The sequence below is a fragment of the Arachis duranensis genome, chromosome 4 (genome assembly GCF_000817695.3).
Source record: "Arachis duranensis cultivar V14167 chromosome 4, aradu.V14167.gnm2.J7QH, whole genome shotgun sequence".
Taxonomy (NCBI): Eukaryota; Viridiplantae; Streptophyta; class Magnoliopsida; order Fabales; family Fabaceae; genus Arachis; species Arachis duranensis.
Genome location: NC_029775.3, coordinates 118,821,364 through 118,836,088, shown reverse-complemented (window position 1 = coordinate 118,836,088; position 14,725 = coordinate 118,821,364). Strand labels below are relative to the sequence as shown.

Here is a 14,725-nt window from a genome sequence, read left to right as displayed (position 1 = left end):
GCTTTATGAAGCGGTTAGAGAGATTTTAGGGGCGGTTACTCATTTGAATGAGTGTTTATCTGCCAGCTAATCTCATGTCCGACTTCTTTAGAGTAAGTTGTAGTTGTTACTGACTTCTTATGCGAAGGTCGGTGCTTAGCTAGGCTTAATCCTTCGGACTAGGCCTTTTATTTGGACCTGGGCCTTTGTCATTGGGCCAGGGTATGAACAATATATATCCTGTAAAATATATAAAAAAGAAGTTGGAAGGACAAATATTAAAATTTATAATATTTATTAAATTTTTTTATTAATTTATATAAATAGAATAATATCAATACTTATTGAATATTCTAATATTTTTTATCATATAAAAAATTAAATTAAATAAACAGTAAAATATAAAATAATATTAAATTAAATAAAAAATACCTAATTTTTTATATTTGAACTCAAAGGGAGAGGGAGTGTTGCTTATTGAATAGAGAGTTGCGAAATGCGAAAATACACTCAGTTCAGGCCAAATCCAACATGTTTTGAATGTTTAAAACTAAAAACTATTGTGCAATAAAAGCAAAAAATAAAGATTGAAATTTGATATTTTAAATCATAATAAAGTATTTGAACCAACTAAACTATTTTTTATTTTTTAAAGAAGTATTACTAATTTTTTTAACAAAAGTTTGTAGGCCATAGCCCCCTTGTCTTAACAAAGCTCCGCCCTGCTCTGCATGATCCAAGAACAAGTAAACGGGAAAGTATGTTCTTCTTCTTTCATGGGAAAGGGAGGGAGAATTTTTCTAATGAGGCGCCAAGGGTGGCACCACCATGAAAGAGTTCGTGTAGGTCAACGGAGCCAACCAGTTGATCCTTCTGGGTGAATAAGTATGAAGGGGTGGTGAATGCTGAAGTGTGGTGAATATGAAATTCCACAAAGGTTGGATCGGAAATGATAGAGAGCCATAGCTTAGAAACGAACCTGAGAGGAAAGAGATTTTATTCTGCTTGGCTCGTATGCAATTGATGAAGGGTGTCTGAGAATTAACGCTTTGAGCCTAAGATGACATTAAGTTAAAGCTTATGATTCTAATTTCATTGCATGTACCTAATCTTATAACTTATAAGGATAGGCCATCTAAAAATTATTTATAAAATATATATTTATCTATAGTAATTGGCAGTTCAGCACAATAAAGTAGCGTGCGAAAGACTTTCGTGGTAAATTACTGATACTAATTCTGCTCCTCTTTAAAAGATATTCACTTTGTATTTTACTCCCGATAATTTAAAACTAAATTAGATACAAGATTAATAAAATAAGCACACGTTGCTGGATAACACAGACAAACAGGAATTTTACAAGACTCATTTGACAAATTCACTGGATTCCACACCTTGCATTTGAAGTCTGCAGAAGAAACTTATTATCCCCAAAAGAATCTACAATTAAAACTTCTAGGATTGTGTTCATAAGGTTTTGACATGATAAAAAAAAGTACATAATGTAATCTGCAAAATAAAACATCTGAAGTTTTGCATAACCAACTAAAAAATATTACTATTAGATTTTGTTCAAAAGATATATTAGATTTAACCAAAAAGAGACTAAACTTCATTTGCACTTTTCAAATGTTCTTCCCGATGTGTCAAGCTGTTCACTTGTATTTGGCTCCTAATTCTCTTTCTTTGTTTGAATCCTTCGTGATGCTAACCTTTAGCAACATCAAGTTGTTCAAAACAATCATGGTGAACTTGATGGACTGCAAAATAATATAAACAAAAAGCTCAACTGATAAAAGTCAAAGATTTAGACATGAAAAAGATCTAAACTTTGAAACTGACCCAAGACCGGACTATAGGAAGTAAGACAGTGATTAATGATTCCCTAGGCATGGATAAATTCGAATTCACCATCCATAGACAAAAGTGACATTTGATTGGAAGTTGATGCATAATGCATATTACTCATTACTTTTTCGTTAATTACAATGCAAGAAGACCAACATGAATGGCTTGGTGCAAAGCATAGGAGAATAGTTACATACCGTTTTCCTTCTTTTATTATTGTTATTATCCTTATCCTTAATGTCGGCTCTCTGTATACACAGGTTCGGATACAAAGTAGTTGCCCGAAAAATAAGGACTTTTAATACATTGGAGTCTCTCTTCTCTGAGATTATACATGTAGAACCCCGTTTCGAGGGAATCATTACCTTTTCCAATAATATCACCATTACTGGATAAGCACAATGGCTGAAAGAATTTGCAAGGAATCTGATAGAGAGTCCAAGATGAGTGCACTTTATATTCTTTCATCACCCATATGTCAGTACTACAGCTATCATAATTGCAACCATACAAGGCTAGGCAGCCTCCTAGTAGGGCGAGTCTTGGATAGGAGCATGCACTCATTACAAGTTGTTCCGGTTTAGATATCATTGAGAAAGTCCTCTCCTTCAGATCAAAGATAAGAATAACATCCCTGTAAGCAGGAGATAACTGCACCCAATGAATAGCGTCATTCAAGAAGAACCCAGTAGAATCGCTGCCAAAACTAAACAAGGGTTTGGGGAGTGCAGCATCAAAATCAATCCATGAATTGGTTCTCATGGAAAAGCAGTCAAAGTGATCATGGTTATTCATATCTTGCCAAGCTACAACTACTAAGTAATCATCCTGGGATGCATCATAACCAAATCCATAGAGAAGAAAGTTGCAGTAACGGCTAAAGAATTGGCGCTTACATCGAGAATCAATATGAGAGTAGGATATTAATTTGCTGGATCCGGTCAGTGGGTTCCATACCACAAAATTTGGGTCTCGAACAAAGAGAATGGAGCCTCTGCAGGATCCAAGGACCTTAACAACGTAAGGTTGTGTCTTGTAGAAAGGGGGAGACACCTCTCTTAATGCATCATTGCCGTCACTAAATAGTGCGTCTAAGTCAACAGAGTAAGCCATCCCACTTTTTCCTATGGAGATGCATGAGTTGGTTGATACGGGAGAGTGGTGAAAATGCGATTCCGCAAAGTCAGGATCAGAAATGAGAGAGCACCAGAGCTTGGAAACGCACCTGAGGCGAGCGAGATGTCTGATCGGCACCCGCAGTAGGATTATGTGAATCAGGTCAAGAGGGAGGATGTCGTGAATGCTCTTGCTCTTGTCATTCTGATTCTTCTTCTTCTTCTTCATACTCGATTGCTCTGTCTGCTCCTTCTTCTTCTTATCCATGCTTGGAAGAGACTAGAGAGCAGCAGTGACACCAATTACTCCGTGATGCAGAAACAGCAGTAAATGAGAGATTGGGAGAGGTGAATGGAGATGGAGGTGAGGCTGTAAATTGTTAACCGCAAAAGGGAGAAAGATTGAGAGATTAGGGTTAGGGATTTAATAGTACGGCTTCCATATCTTCAACTCAAATTGGGCTTTGGGTTGGGTCGGGTTTCATTCTGGGTCAAAAAGATAACCCGAACATTAACATGTTTATTAATCGGATTCCTTCTTCTTATTAATTATTATTATTGTTATTATTATCCTTATCCTAATATCACTAGGGAGTGGCAAGAGACTCTCGGTATCTTTATAGGAAAACAAATAGAGAGCTCATTTGTTGATGTGGCGCTAATATGTTGAGTTTGAGAGTTTATTTGCTTATGTGTCGTCACTAAAAATTTTTAGATTTATATTTATAAATTATAAATTATTATTTGCTCAGGTTGTTATTTTCAAATTTTAAATTTGGGTTGTTTTACTTAGGTTGTTATTTTTTAAATTTTAAATTGTTTTATTTGTTTGGGTTATTTTACTCAGGTTGTTATTTTTTAAATTTTAAATTATTTTATTTAAGTTGTTATTTTTTAAATTTTATTTAAATTTTATTTAGATTATTTTTTTATATTTTAACACTATTTTTTAAAAATCTGTTAATTCTTTTTAGCATAATTTTTTAAAATTTTGTTGATTTTTTTTAAGGGTTGTTTTACTTAGTTTGTTATTTTTTAAATTTTAAATTAAAGTCAACCGAATTTTAAAAAGCTTAGTTATAATGCAACTATAAAAGGATAAGTTATGAGAGATGTAAAGCACCACAATTTAAAGTACATCAATCCCTTTCTTTACATATATCCAAAATCTCCCTACTTATTCCAATGGCTGATATTCACAAAATTGCTGACATCAATCCTACAATCAACAATTTGTGTGTACGTATACGAGTGATATGGTTATGGACACTATCAAGTTACAGAAATTCTCCATTGCCATACTCAATTGAGATGGTTTGACTCGATAAAGACGCGAGTTTTCTACTAATACCCTTTTATCCATGACTCCAAGGTTATTTATTTATTTATTTAAATTAAAGTCTATGTACATTAGATTAGATATTAAATAAGTCTATATTTAACTTTTTCTTATGTTATTTTCTTTTTTAAGCAGGTATCAAATAAAACTTGGTGTCATTGATGATTAACTGTGCATGTTATGTAGTCTTTGACAAGGAGGCAAAACAAATTTTGGAAGAGAGTTGTGTAGAGATACTTGATCTACTCCTATTGGTAAGATCTAACCAATATTTATTTCTAAAAGTATTAGTGAAGATATTTTTATTGGTACTTTTTATATTATTTATTATTAATATATTATGTAATATCTTGCAGAAAGGATATCTATCAGATACACCTACACTTTTACTCAACCTAATTGATAAGATCTTTCTCTTTATCGTTGAAGTTCAAATATCTGATATTTTATATTTTTCACCTTCTTATAAAGTTAAGAAGATGACTAATAATGTGGATCTCATAAATAAATTCAAAGAGGCTCACCCTATTCAAATTGTGAGTATATATAAGTGTACTTCTATTAAAAATTAATTTATTTTTTGCTTTCTTGGTCATTAGTAGTATCTAATTTATAAATAATAATTAATTATAATTTTAGGATGTTCACTACACCGGTGGTTTGTTTCCAATTTCAAAGACATCCACAATCATTGAAGGGGAGAAAGTAGAAGGTACTAAGGTATTTGTTCAAAAAAAAAATTTTTTGTTTGTTCTCTCAAAATTAGATCTTAATTTTATTCAAAAAATATTAATGAGATAAAATCAAAGGTTAGAAAGAAGTCTTTAATTTAACATGATTTTTTTGCACAGAATTTGTTGCTTGAATTCTCTAATGAAGTTGCGGCCAATAATAAATCTGAATTGTTGGAAAGTGCTATTACACCAACTAAGTGACTATCCTCGGAGTCGGAAGATTCGAAGGTGGAAGGAGATACCTCAACTTGCAAGAAGATCAAGATTGAAAAAGAAACTTGAGAATTTGGATGCACATGTTTTGGAATCTCTTTTAGAGTCTATCTAATAGAATAATGCCAAGCATCTGTTTGTTTTGGTGAAAACATTGTCTTTTCTTGAGTTGTTATTTTTCTTTTGGTTCTTTTGGATTTTTATGTTTGGAATTTATAATTTTTTAAATATAAATTAAAGTTATTTGGTTATTACTTTTAGTTTTATTTTTAATTTGATTCTCACCGTTAATATTTTGATAATTTTTAATTTAATATTTAATGTCATAAAGTTATAAATTTCTTCTTTAAATTATTGTTGATACAATTAAGTTAGTTATTAATTTTTAATGTGTATTTATTTAAAAAAATCTAATTATAATTTTTAATTAAAGTATTATGTTTATAATTTTAAATTTAAATTCAAATATAGTTTTTTTTGAATTTTTACGTAAGCAATTGGGTTTGAAAATATTTTTTAAAATTTATATAATTTATAAGTTACTATGCTAATTACAAAAGATTATAATAAAATAAATAGAATTATCAGTCTTATTAAGATGTGAAATTATTTATATTTTTAAAAAAATGTAATACTGTTTAAATTTTAGAAAAAGTATAATAAAGTTAATACTGTTTATGATGAAACTAAAAAAATTATTTTTAAATTAACAAATTTTTATATTACTAATGGACAACGGACGTTTGATTAGAAAATTTTATTTAAAAATTTAAAATTTATACTAGCTAATTAGAAAATTCTATTTTTAAAAATTTTAAATTTAAATTTCTAATACTAATTTCTAATTAAGTAAGTTTTTAACTATTTTAATTTTTAAATTTAAATTTTTTTACTTGTCACATTTATAAATTTTTATTATTATCTTTTAGATTGTCTCTCTACAATAGAAGTACTTTCATCTTTTTCTCTCTTTTTAAGTATTTTTTCTAAATTTATGTAATTTATAAGGTTATTAATTTTTAGATTATATTTAATTTTATTTATTTTTATCGATAAATAATAGGATTGATACTATTTATGACGAAACTAATAAAAATTATTTTTAAATTAACAAATTCCTATATTCTTAATGAATAACAAACGTTTAATTAAAAAAAGTTTATTTAAAAATTTTAAATTTACACTAGCTAATTAAAAAATTCTATTTAAAAATTTGAAATTTAAAACTCTAATACTAATTCCTAATTAAGTGGCTTCTTAGCCGTTTTGATTTTTAAATTTAAATTTTTTTATTTGTCACATTTATAATTTTTTTCTATTTACTTCGTTTACATTGTTATTTTTTAGATTATCTCGGCACAACAATAGATGTACTTTCATCTTTTTCTCTCTTTCTACTTATAAGTTATTCATTCTCAATCTCTTTATTTAAGGAAATGAAAAAAAGATTTTAACTATAACTTGAATTTATTGATCATGAGATTAAACTTATATTTATTTGAAAAAAAGATACTTTTATAAAAAATATATATATTATTTTTCATAAAATATGTTTACGTAACTAAATAAATGAGAATAAAAAAGAAATTAAAGCAGCCATCGAAAATAAAATCTGTGCAATTTTACATAGACATAAGAAGGCATTAATTTCATATTCTATTTGGTAAGTTAGACATGAGAAAAAATTGTAAAAAAATTAGTGTCTCAAGTTAAAAATTAGTGTTTCAGCATTTTAGAGAGACACAAAATACATGTTTTTAATGGGTGTTTGTGTACGACTATGGCTTTCATCATTTTTGTCTCAGTAAACAAACACCATACATGTACTCCTATGTCTATATTTTGATGGACATCTATACCAAAAACAGACGACGCTGTCATATGTGTACTACTTTATTTTTTTTAATAATATAAAAAATTTGATAATAAAAATGTATTATGTATAATGTATATATATTTTTAATTAGTTAAAAAATTTATTTATTTGATATTTTTAGGTATATATTGAAAGATACAAGAAGTCCAAAGAGAAGTAAGATTATATTGAAGAGAAGATTGATATTAAAAGACAAAGAAAATACAAAGCAAAGCACAATTCAAGGTAGATTTCATATAAAAAAATAAATTAATTATTTTATCATTTTTGTTTTTAGGTTAGAATAATATATTTTTTTATTTGGTATTTTTAAGTATGTCAGTTCTATATATTTAGTTTTTATTGGGTATACAAAATAACTAACATGTCATGAGTATTTTGGCCGAATGAAAACCCATAAAATACAATATTTTCTATATATTATTTAGCTATTGACAAGTAATAAATTATTAATTTACATTGTCTTCGTAATATATTACTAAATTTGTTTATGAAAAAATTACAGGAAATTCAAGTGATAGTTCCAATGGTGTGCATTTTCAATCGGTGTTGTCGAACATTACAAATAGCATTAATACAGATTTATTTTTAGATGATTTTTTTTAGAACTTGCTTATGGAAATGTACATGCACTTTATGTATTTTGATTTTTCTATTATTTATTCAATTATAAACTTTAACAGAAAATATGTTCAAAACTAATATCTCGAGTTATCTTATTAGGTAATAACCCAACACCATATTGATCAAGGTCTCCAACTACTAATCTACACTCTGTAGATGAAAAAAATGATGTTCCAATATTAGTGATATTAGTAATTCGAGTATCACACATGAAGCATATGATAGTCCATGTCATCAGACAAGTCAACAACATCTTCAACAAACATAAAATAATATCTACCAGTTACTATGTTAATATGTTTTTATTACTTAAAGACCAAACATTTAACTTTTTAATTGGTCTATTAAAAACAATCATTGGTATATGCTAAATAATTATTATAGATTCATTAGAGTACACAAATCGAATTAGATTGCAAAGGGATGTAAGACTGAATAGGAAGACTATGCTACTTCAAAAGAGACATGGTAAGATAAGCATGATAGATTGTAATTATCACAAAGTTAAAATTTTACTTCTTTTATCTTTAATACTACCTTCATAATATATATTCATAATTCAGCTGATTTAAACATTTAACATATATTCATTTTTCTTTTTTTATAATATAAAGTACTTGATGTATTATTTCTAATGATTACAGGAGCAAGTACATTTAATTCAAATTTAGATACTAAAAAATTAGAAGAAGTGTGCATAGCTGAAAAAAAAAGATACATGATACAAAGAGAAATATTTTTGAAGGAATTGACTACAAATCTTTCAAAAAATTTTCAAGAAGTTAAGGATATTATTGAAAATACGACTATTTTAGATGATTCTGTGCAAATTTAATACCCAGCCATATTCGATGTTGCTGAGAATACAGGTAATTTAAGAAGTAGCAATATCAGCACTTTATTATTTACTATTGTTATGCTTTTTATAAACAAAAAATTATCGTTTAGTGTTCAAGTTTTAAAATTCAAACTAAGATATGGTTATATATTATAATTTTTGTATTTGAACATTGATTTATTGTAAAACTTAAATCTTGAGGTTGGCACAATGAAATTGTATATGATCTCATCTTTTTAATCCATAAATTGTATTCTTCGGTAATCTTTTATAAATATTATTTTTATACTTAATATGGTGAAAGAAATGTATATTTTTATATAAAGTATTTGTTGCAGATATAACTAAAATAATTTATTATCTTGGTGATTATTAGATGTGATAGATATTGGTGACCTAGAATTTTTTGTCGGCATTGTGACGCCATGATGTGGTATGAGGAGAGATCAGAGAAGTCCAAAACAGGATCCAATTGAGTTCTCAATATGTTGTATGCGAGGGAAGGTACAACTGCCGTTTTGAAGCACTTGATCGGATGCTCAGGAATCTTATGTCAGTTACCGATCAACATAAGACATATCAACCATTTGGTGGTAAGATTGTTGTTCTAAAAGGTGATTTCAGACAGAAAATTTCGGTGATTCCGAAAGGAAATAGACACGATATATTAGCATCCGCTATTAACTCATCCCATCTGTGGTCATTTTGTAAGGTTCTGAAACTGTATACGAATATGAGGCTTCTAATGTCTTCTTCGGATCAAGATGAAGGTGAAATGAAGATATTTGCTAATTGGATACTTGATATTGGAAATGGAAATATTGGCTCTGTCGTTGGTGATGAATTAGAAGTTGAAATTCCAGATGATCTATTGATTACAACTACTGATGATCCTCTCTCTCATTTGGTAGACTTTGCATGTCCAAATTTGTTGCAAAACATGTCAGATTACAGGTATTTTCAGAGTAGAGCAATTCTTGCACCCACACTTAAGAGTATCGAGAAGGTAAACGATTTTGTCTTGACAATCTTTTCAGGGATGAAAAAGGAGTATTTAAGCTCTGACACAACATGTCAAGCTGATGAGAATGAAGATGTAAAACAAGAGTGGTTCACACCAGAGTTTCTAAATGACATCAAATGTTCGGGACTACTCATTCACAAGTTGACTTTGAAGCCAGGAGTCGCTGTAATGCTACTGCGAAACATAGACCAGACTTCAGGTTTATGTAACAGGACAAGATTAATAGTTAACAAACTTGGCAGCAATATAATTGGAGCGGCGGTAGTGACCGGTAGAAATATTGGAGATAAAGTGTACATTCCAATAATGAACTTGATCCCTTCAGATTCAGGATTGCCATTTAAGTTCCAACGGAGACAATTTTCATTAAAACAGTATGCTTTGCAATGATCATTAACATGAGTCATGGTCAATCATTATCACATGTACGGCTTTATTTGCCAAAATCAGTGTTCACCCATGAACAACTTTATGTTGCTTTGTCAAGAGTTAAGAGTTGCAGTGGTCTCAGGGTTTTAATTCTAAATGAAGACGGCAATTCAAAGTCATCAACAACAAATGTCGTGTTCAAAGAGGTTTCTAATAATATTTAGGTAAGAATAATATTATTTTTATTTTAATAGCATGTTATGATTTACACTTTTGTACAAATCTTTACTATAGATATAACTAATTTATCTATAACTCTTTTTTCAAAATTGATATGCTACCAATATAGTTTAACAGTTATATATATTCTTATTTTTTCAGGTCTCTTTTCTTATGATTCAAGAATATTATAAATTTCAGAATGTTTTATTTATATTTTATTTTAAATAAATATAAAATTACATAATTAGATGATGATAATATTATACTAAAATTAAAAAAATATAGTTATAAAACACTATTTTTAATTTATCATGTCAAATTAAAATATAAGTCCGTGCATCGCACGGGTTTAAGATACTAGTACAATTATACATAGCATCGGCTGCACTGATGTCATCCTTAGAAAAAAAGATATTTAACACGTGGGTGCAGCTCTCCTCCCACATTATATATGAGAAACTCTTTCTTAAAGGCTCCGTTAAAGAACAACCCCTCAGGTTTAAACTCGTGGGTTATCAAGGGTATGGGCAGTGCAACATCAATCTTGGTCCATGAATTAGTCCTCAACGAAAAACAATGAAGCTGATTTTTCTTAAAGGCTATAACTATTAAGTAATCATCATTTGATGCATCATGACCGATGCCTTGAAGAACCGCATTTTGATTATACCAATAATTCTTTTCTTTAACAACATTATAGTAAGATTTTTTTGTGGCATTGGGTCAATGGATTCCATAGAATAATATAATATGGTTCATAGTGGTGTAGCAATACAAACCCTCTGCATGATCCAAGAACAAGAAAACGGGAATGCTCATTCTTCTTCTTCCTTGGGAAAAGGGAGAGAGAATTCTTCTATTGAGGCGCCAAGTGCATGTAGGTCAACGGAGCCAACCAGTTCAAATTTCTTGGTGAAGAAGTATGAAGAGATGGTGAATACTGATGCTCTTATGGTTGTTATCCATGCATGAAGCAAGCTCTGTTTTGTTCTGCTTGGTTCTTATGGAATTGATGAAGAGTGTCAGGGAATTAAGGGTTGTGAAACCCGATAATTTACTGATATTCTTGGTTATTACTAATTACTAGTATGACATTAAGTTAAAGCCTCTCACTCTAATTTCATTGGATGTACCTAATCTTGTAAGGATATGCCATCCGCTAAAAAATATTTATAAAATGATTATTTATCTATAGTAATTTACTACACCTTTTATTTTTAATATTGGTTTAACAATAGTAAAATATTGGTTGTTTAATAGCTAAAGATTAGCTAAAGAATCTTGTAAATCAATAAGAAAACAGAGTGAATATCAATGAAAGAATACTGTAGTTTGTCGAGAATACATACAAATTGATAAATTTTCGAAGTGTTCACATGTCAAATCTCGTTGAAATGTGATATTCTGTTTAGACAATACACCAAGTATTACATTATTTCTACCAACCACAGCATAGAACAAAAGGCAATTAATTATGTTTTCCTTTATAATCATCTAAACAGCGGGGTTAGTGCTGAGAAAACAAAAACCAACAACTTAATGATAGATCACTCAAAGATAATGCACATTAGATAAAACACACAAAAAGCAAAAAGAAATTTTTCAACATATATAGGAATAGGAGATGAAGAACAAAACAGATCATCTAAGAATGTTACTATCAGACTAAACATACAAATGTTACTATCAAAGATAATGCAGCAAAAGGAAAAGAAATGTACATTAGATAAAACACACAAAAAGCAAAAAGAAAATTTTCAACATATATAGGAATAGGAGATGAAGAACAAAACAGATCATCTAAGAATGTTACTATCAGACTAAACCAAAAGATATATTGGATTAACAAGATGTTAAGCTCCCTTTTCACTTTTCAGACGTAAGAGTTTTATCCTGTTCATATTTAGAAAGAAAATTCTAATCCAAAGAAAATAAAACTAAAGTTTCTTGAAGCTTCTTCCCGCTCAACTTTGAGAACCCTGCTCTTCATTTACAACAAAATCACATGTCTAAGTTGTTCACTTGTATGTTGGCTCCCGATTCCCTTTCTCTACTTGACCCCTTTGTGATTCTAATCTTTGGCAACATCAAGTTGTTCAAAACATTCACGGTGAACTTCATGGCCTGCAGAAAACAGCTCCACAAGATCGGACTATAGGAAGCAAGACAGTGATTAGTGATTCACTAAACAGTGATAAATTCAAATCTCACCATCCATAGACAAAAGTCACAGTTGATTAGAACCTGATGCATAATGTATATTACTCGTTAGTTTTTCATTAAACACAATGCAATCAAAACCAAAATGAATAGCTTGGTGCAAAGCATAGGACTGATAGGAGAATATACATACCGTTTTCCTTCCTCTTCCTGTTTTTCATCATGTTCTTATTATCCTTATCCTTAATATCACTAGAGAGTGGTAGGAGACTCTCTGTATACATAACTTCGGTTGCACCGATGTTAAGCCCAGAACAAAGATATTTAACACGTGGGAGCAGCTCTCCTCCCACATTATACATGAGAAACTTTATCTTTTTTATTTTATCCGAAAGAATTATTTCTCCAATAATACCACCATTATTGAATAAGCACAGAGGCTGAAAGAAAAGGAAAGGAATCTGATAGAGAGTCCAAGATGAGTGCACTTTATATTCTTTCATCACCCATATGTCAGTGCTACAGCTATCACGACTGTGATAATACAAGGCTAGGCATCCCCCTAGTAGGGTGAGACCTGGATAGGACTCATAGTCATAGGAGCATGCCAGTTCAGGCTCAGACATAGTTGAAAAAGACCTTTCCTTCAGATCAAAGATAAGAATAGCATCCCTGTGATCTTTAATAGGCAAAGGCACCCAATGAATAGCACCATTCAAGAACAACCCAGCGGACGTGCGCTGAAAAACATGCAAGGGTTTGGGGAGTGCAGCATCAAGATGAATCCAGGAATTGGTTCTCAAGGACAAGCAATCCAAGTGATCTTGTCTTTGCCGCTCGCTCCAAGCTACAACAACTAAGTAATCATCCCGGGATGCATCATATCCAAATCCATACAGACGGGCACTCTCGGGAAGCCTAAAGCCATTGTAGATAGGAGAATCAATACCAGAGTAAGATATTCTTTTGCTGGATCCAGTCAGTGGGTTCCATACCACTAAACATTGAGGGTGACGATGTAAGAGAACAAAGCCTCAGCAGGATCCCAGGACCCAAAAATAAGAAGGTTGTTTCGTATTGAAAGGGATACTCACCTCTTTTAGGTGTGATGCATCATTGTCATCACTAAATACTAGTGCGTCTAAATAAAGGAAGTAAGCCACAGTGCCGTTTTTTATGCAGAAGAATGCATTGGTGGAAGCGGGAGAGTGGTGAAAATGCAATTCAGCAAAGTGTGGATCGGAAATTAGAGAGTACCACAGCTTCGAGACGCACCTGAGGCGAAAGAGATGGCTGGCCGGCACTCTTAGTAAGATTCTGTGAATCAACTCAAGAGGGAGGATGTCATGAATGCTCTTCTTCTCCATGCTCGATTGCTCTTTTTGTTTGTTCAACGTGTGCTTCTGCCACTTCTTCTTCTTATAATCTTATTATCCGTGCTTGGAATGTTGTGCTTTTGGCAATTCATAATACTAATTCACGAAACCCGGGACTTGAAAATTTCCTTGAACCCAGAAGACCTTGGAAGGAAGGGTCAGTTTTGGATTGGCGATTCGGAAAAAAAAAGGGAAAATAGTTCATTATTTTATCTTTTTTTTTAAACAAATAAATAAAAAAAGTTATTTCATGAATAAACTTTACAAGAAAAAAGTCTTAAATATTAAAAATATTTAGTTTTATTTAGTTGGAGAAAAGAAAATACTTTATAAATTTAATTACAAAAACGATAGGTTGAAAATTACAGTTTACATCATTTTAATTTTTGAAAAGCTTTTAAACTATATTCATAATTTTACAAAAATACCATATTCTTTTTACATTATACATGACTGAAAAAATCTTGTTACAATTACAAAGTAAACAAAAGAATAAGAAGTTTTGGAATTAGAGTAAAGTTCATAATTACTCACAAATAATACGAAAATAAAATTTTATAATTAAATTTGAAAAAAAAAGTTTTCTAGAAATATGTGCTACTAGTAAAATTCAAGTTAAGTTTGGTAAATAATTTAATTAAGTTTTTTTTAAAATAATTTAAACAATAAATAATTATATTAAAAATAATTTATAAATAAGTTATTTTGTATTTAAATTTTTACTTCTAAATGCTTATTTTTAAAAAATGTGATAAAAAATAAGTTAAAATTTTAAAAAAATTACTTTTAAAATTTTTAGAACGAGCCATTAGCCTTTAAATTTTTTTTTTAAATCAAAATAATGACAACCTCGAAGACTTTGAGGAAAATTTAGAATTTAAAGTAAAAATTAAATTTAAAAAAATTAGGATTAAGAATATATAAATTATAATATAAATATGTTATCCGTACATAAAAATTAATTATCCATATAAAATATATATTAGAAGGTAAAATATACGCTTAAAA

At 29.9% G+C, this 14,725-nt stretch overlaps 3 protein-coding genes across 4 annotated transcripts; 1 reads left to right on the top strand and 2 right to left on the bottom strand.

Annotated features, from left to right (window-relative positions):
- Nucleotides 1-1,226: 1,226 nt before the first annotated feature.
- Nucleotides 1,227-3,343, bottom strand: LOC107486506 (F-box protein CPR1-like). Its single transcript, XM_016107058.3, has 2 exons — nt 2,025-3,343; nt 1,227-1,739 (listed from the first exon to the last, which is right to left on the bottom strand). Exon 1 carries the CDS (start codon nt 3,208-3,210, stop codon nt 2,062-2,064), a length of 1,149 nt encoding a protein of 382 aa, XP_015962544.1. The 5' UTR covers nt 3,211-3,343; the 3' UTR covers nt 1,227-1,739; nt 2,025-2,061.
- Nucleotides 3,344-9,101: 5,758 nt separating this feature from the next.
- Nucleotides 9,102-9,980, top strand: LOC107486218 (uncharacterized). The gene has a single exon (XM_016106775.3). The coding sequence runs from the start codon at nt 9,102-9,104 to the stop codon at nt 9,978-9,980; it is 879 nt and encodes a 292-aa protein (XP_015962261.3).
- A 2,166-nt stretch (nt 9,981-12,146) lies between these two features.
- LOC107486219 (uncharacterized) lies at nt 12,147-13,817 on the bottom strand. 2 transcript variants are annotated; one of them, XM_052261207.1, is made up of 2 exons: nt 12,535-13,817; nt 12,147-12,425 (listed from the first exon to the last, which is right to left on the bottom strand). In XM_052261207.1, the coding sequence occupies exons 1-2, from the start codon at nt 12,965-12,967 to the stop codon at nt 12,409-12,411; spliced, it is 450 nt and encodes a 149-aa protein (XP_052117167.1). In that variant the 5' UTR covers nt 12,968-13,817; the 3' UTR covers nt 12,147-12,408. The 2 variants fall into 2 exon arrangements, with proteins under 2 accessions (XP_052117167.1, XP_052117166.1); XM_052261206.1 differs by having other exon boundaries at nt 12,147-12,333.
- Between the last annotated feature and the right edge of the window lie 908 nt (nt 13,818-14,725).

Bases quoted from the DNA above. Each gene is read 5' to 3' on its own strand.
- LOC107486506 (XM_016107058.3), bottom strand. From the start codon at position 3,210: ATGGATAAGAAGAAGAAGGAGCAGACAGAGCAATCGAGTATGAAGAAG.
- LOC107486218 (XM_016106775.3), top strand. From the start codon at position 9,102: ATGCTCAGGAATCTTATGTCAGTTACCGATCAACATAAGACATATCAA.
- LOC107486219 (XM_052261206.1), bottom strand. From the start codon at position 12,967: ATGTCTGAGCCTGAACTGGCATGCTCCTATGACTATGAGTCCTATCCA. The intron at 12,334-12,534 runs GTATGTATATTC...TGCTTCCTATAG, and splicing joins CAGGAAGAGGAAGGAAAACG to TCCGATCTTGTGGAGCTGTT.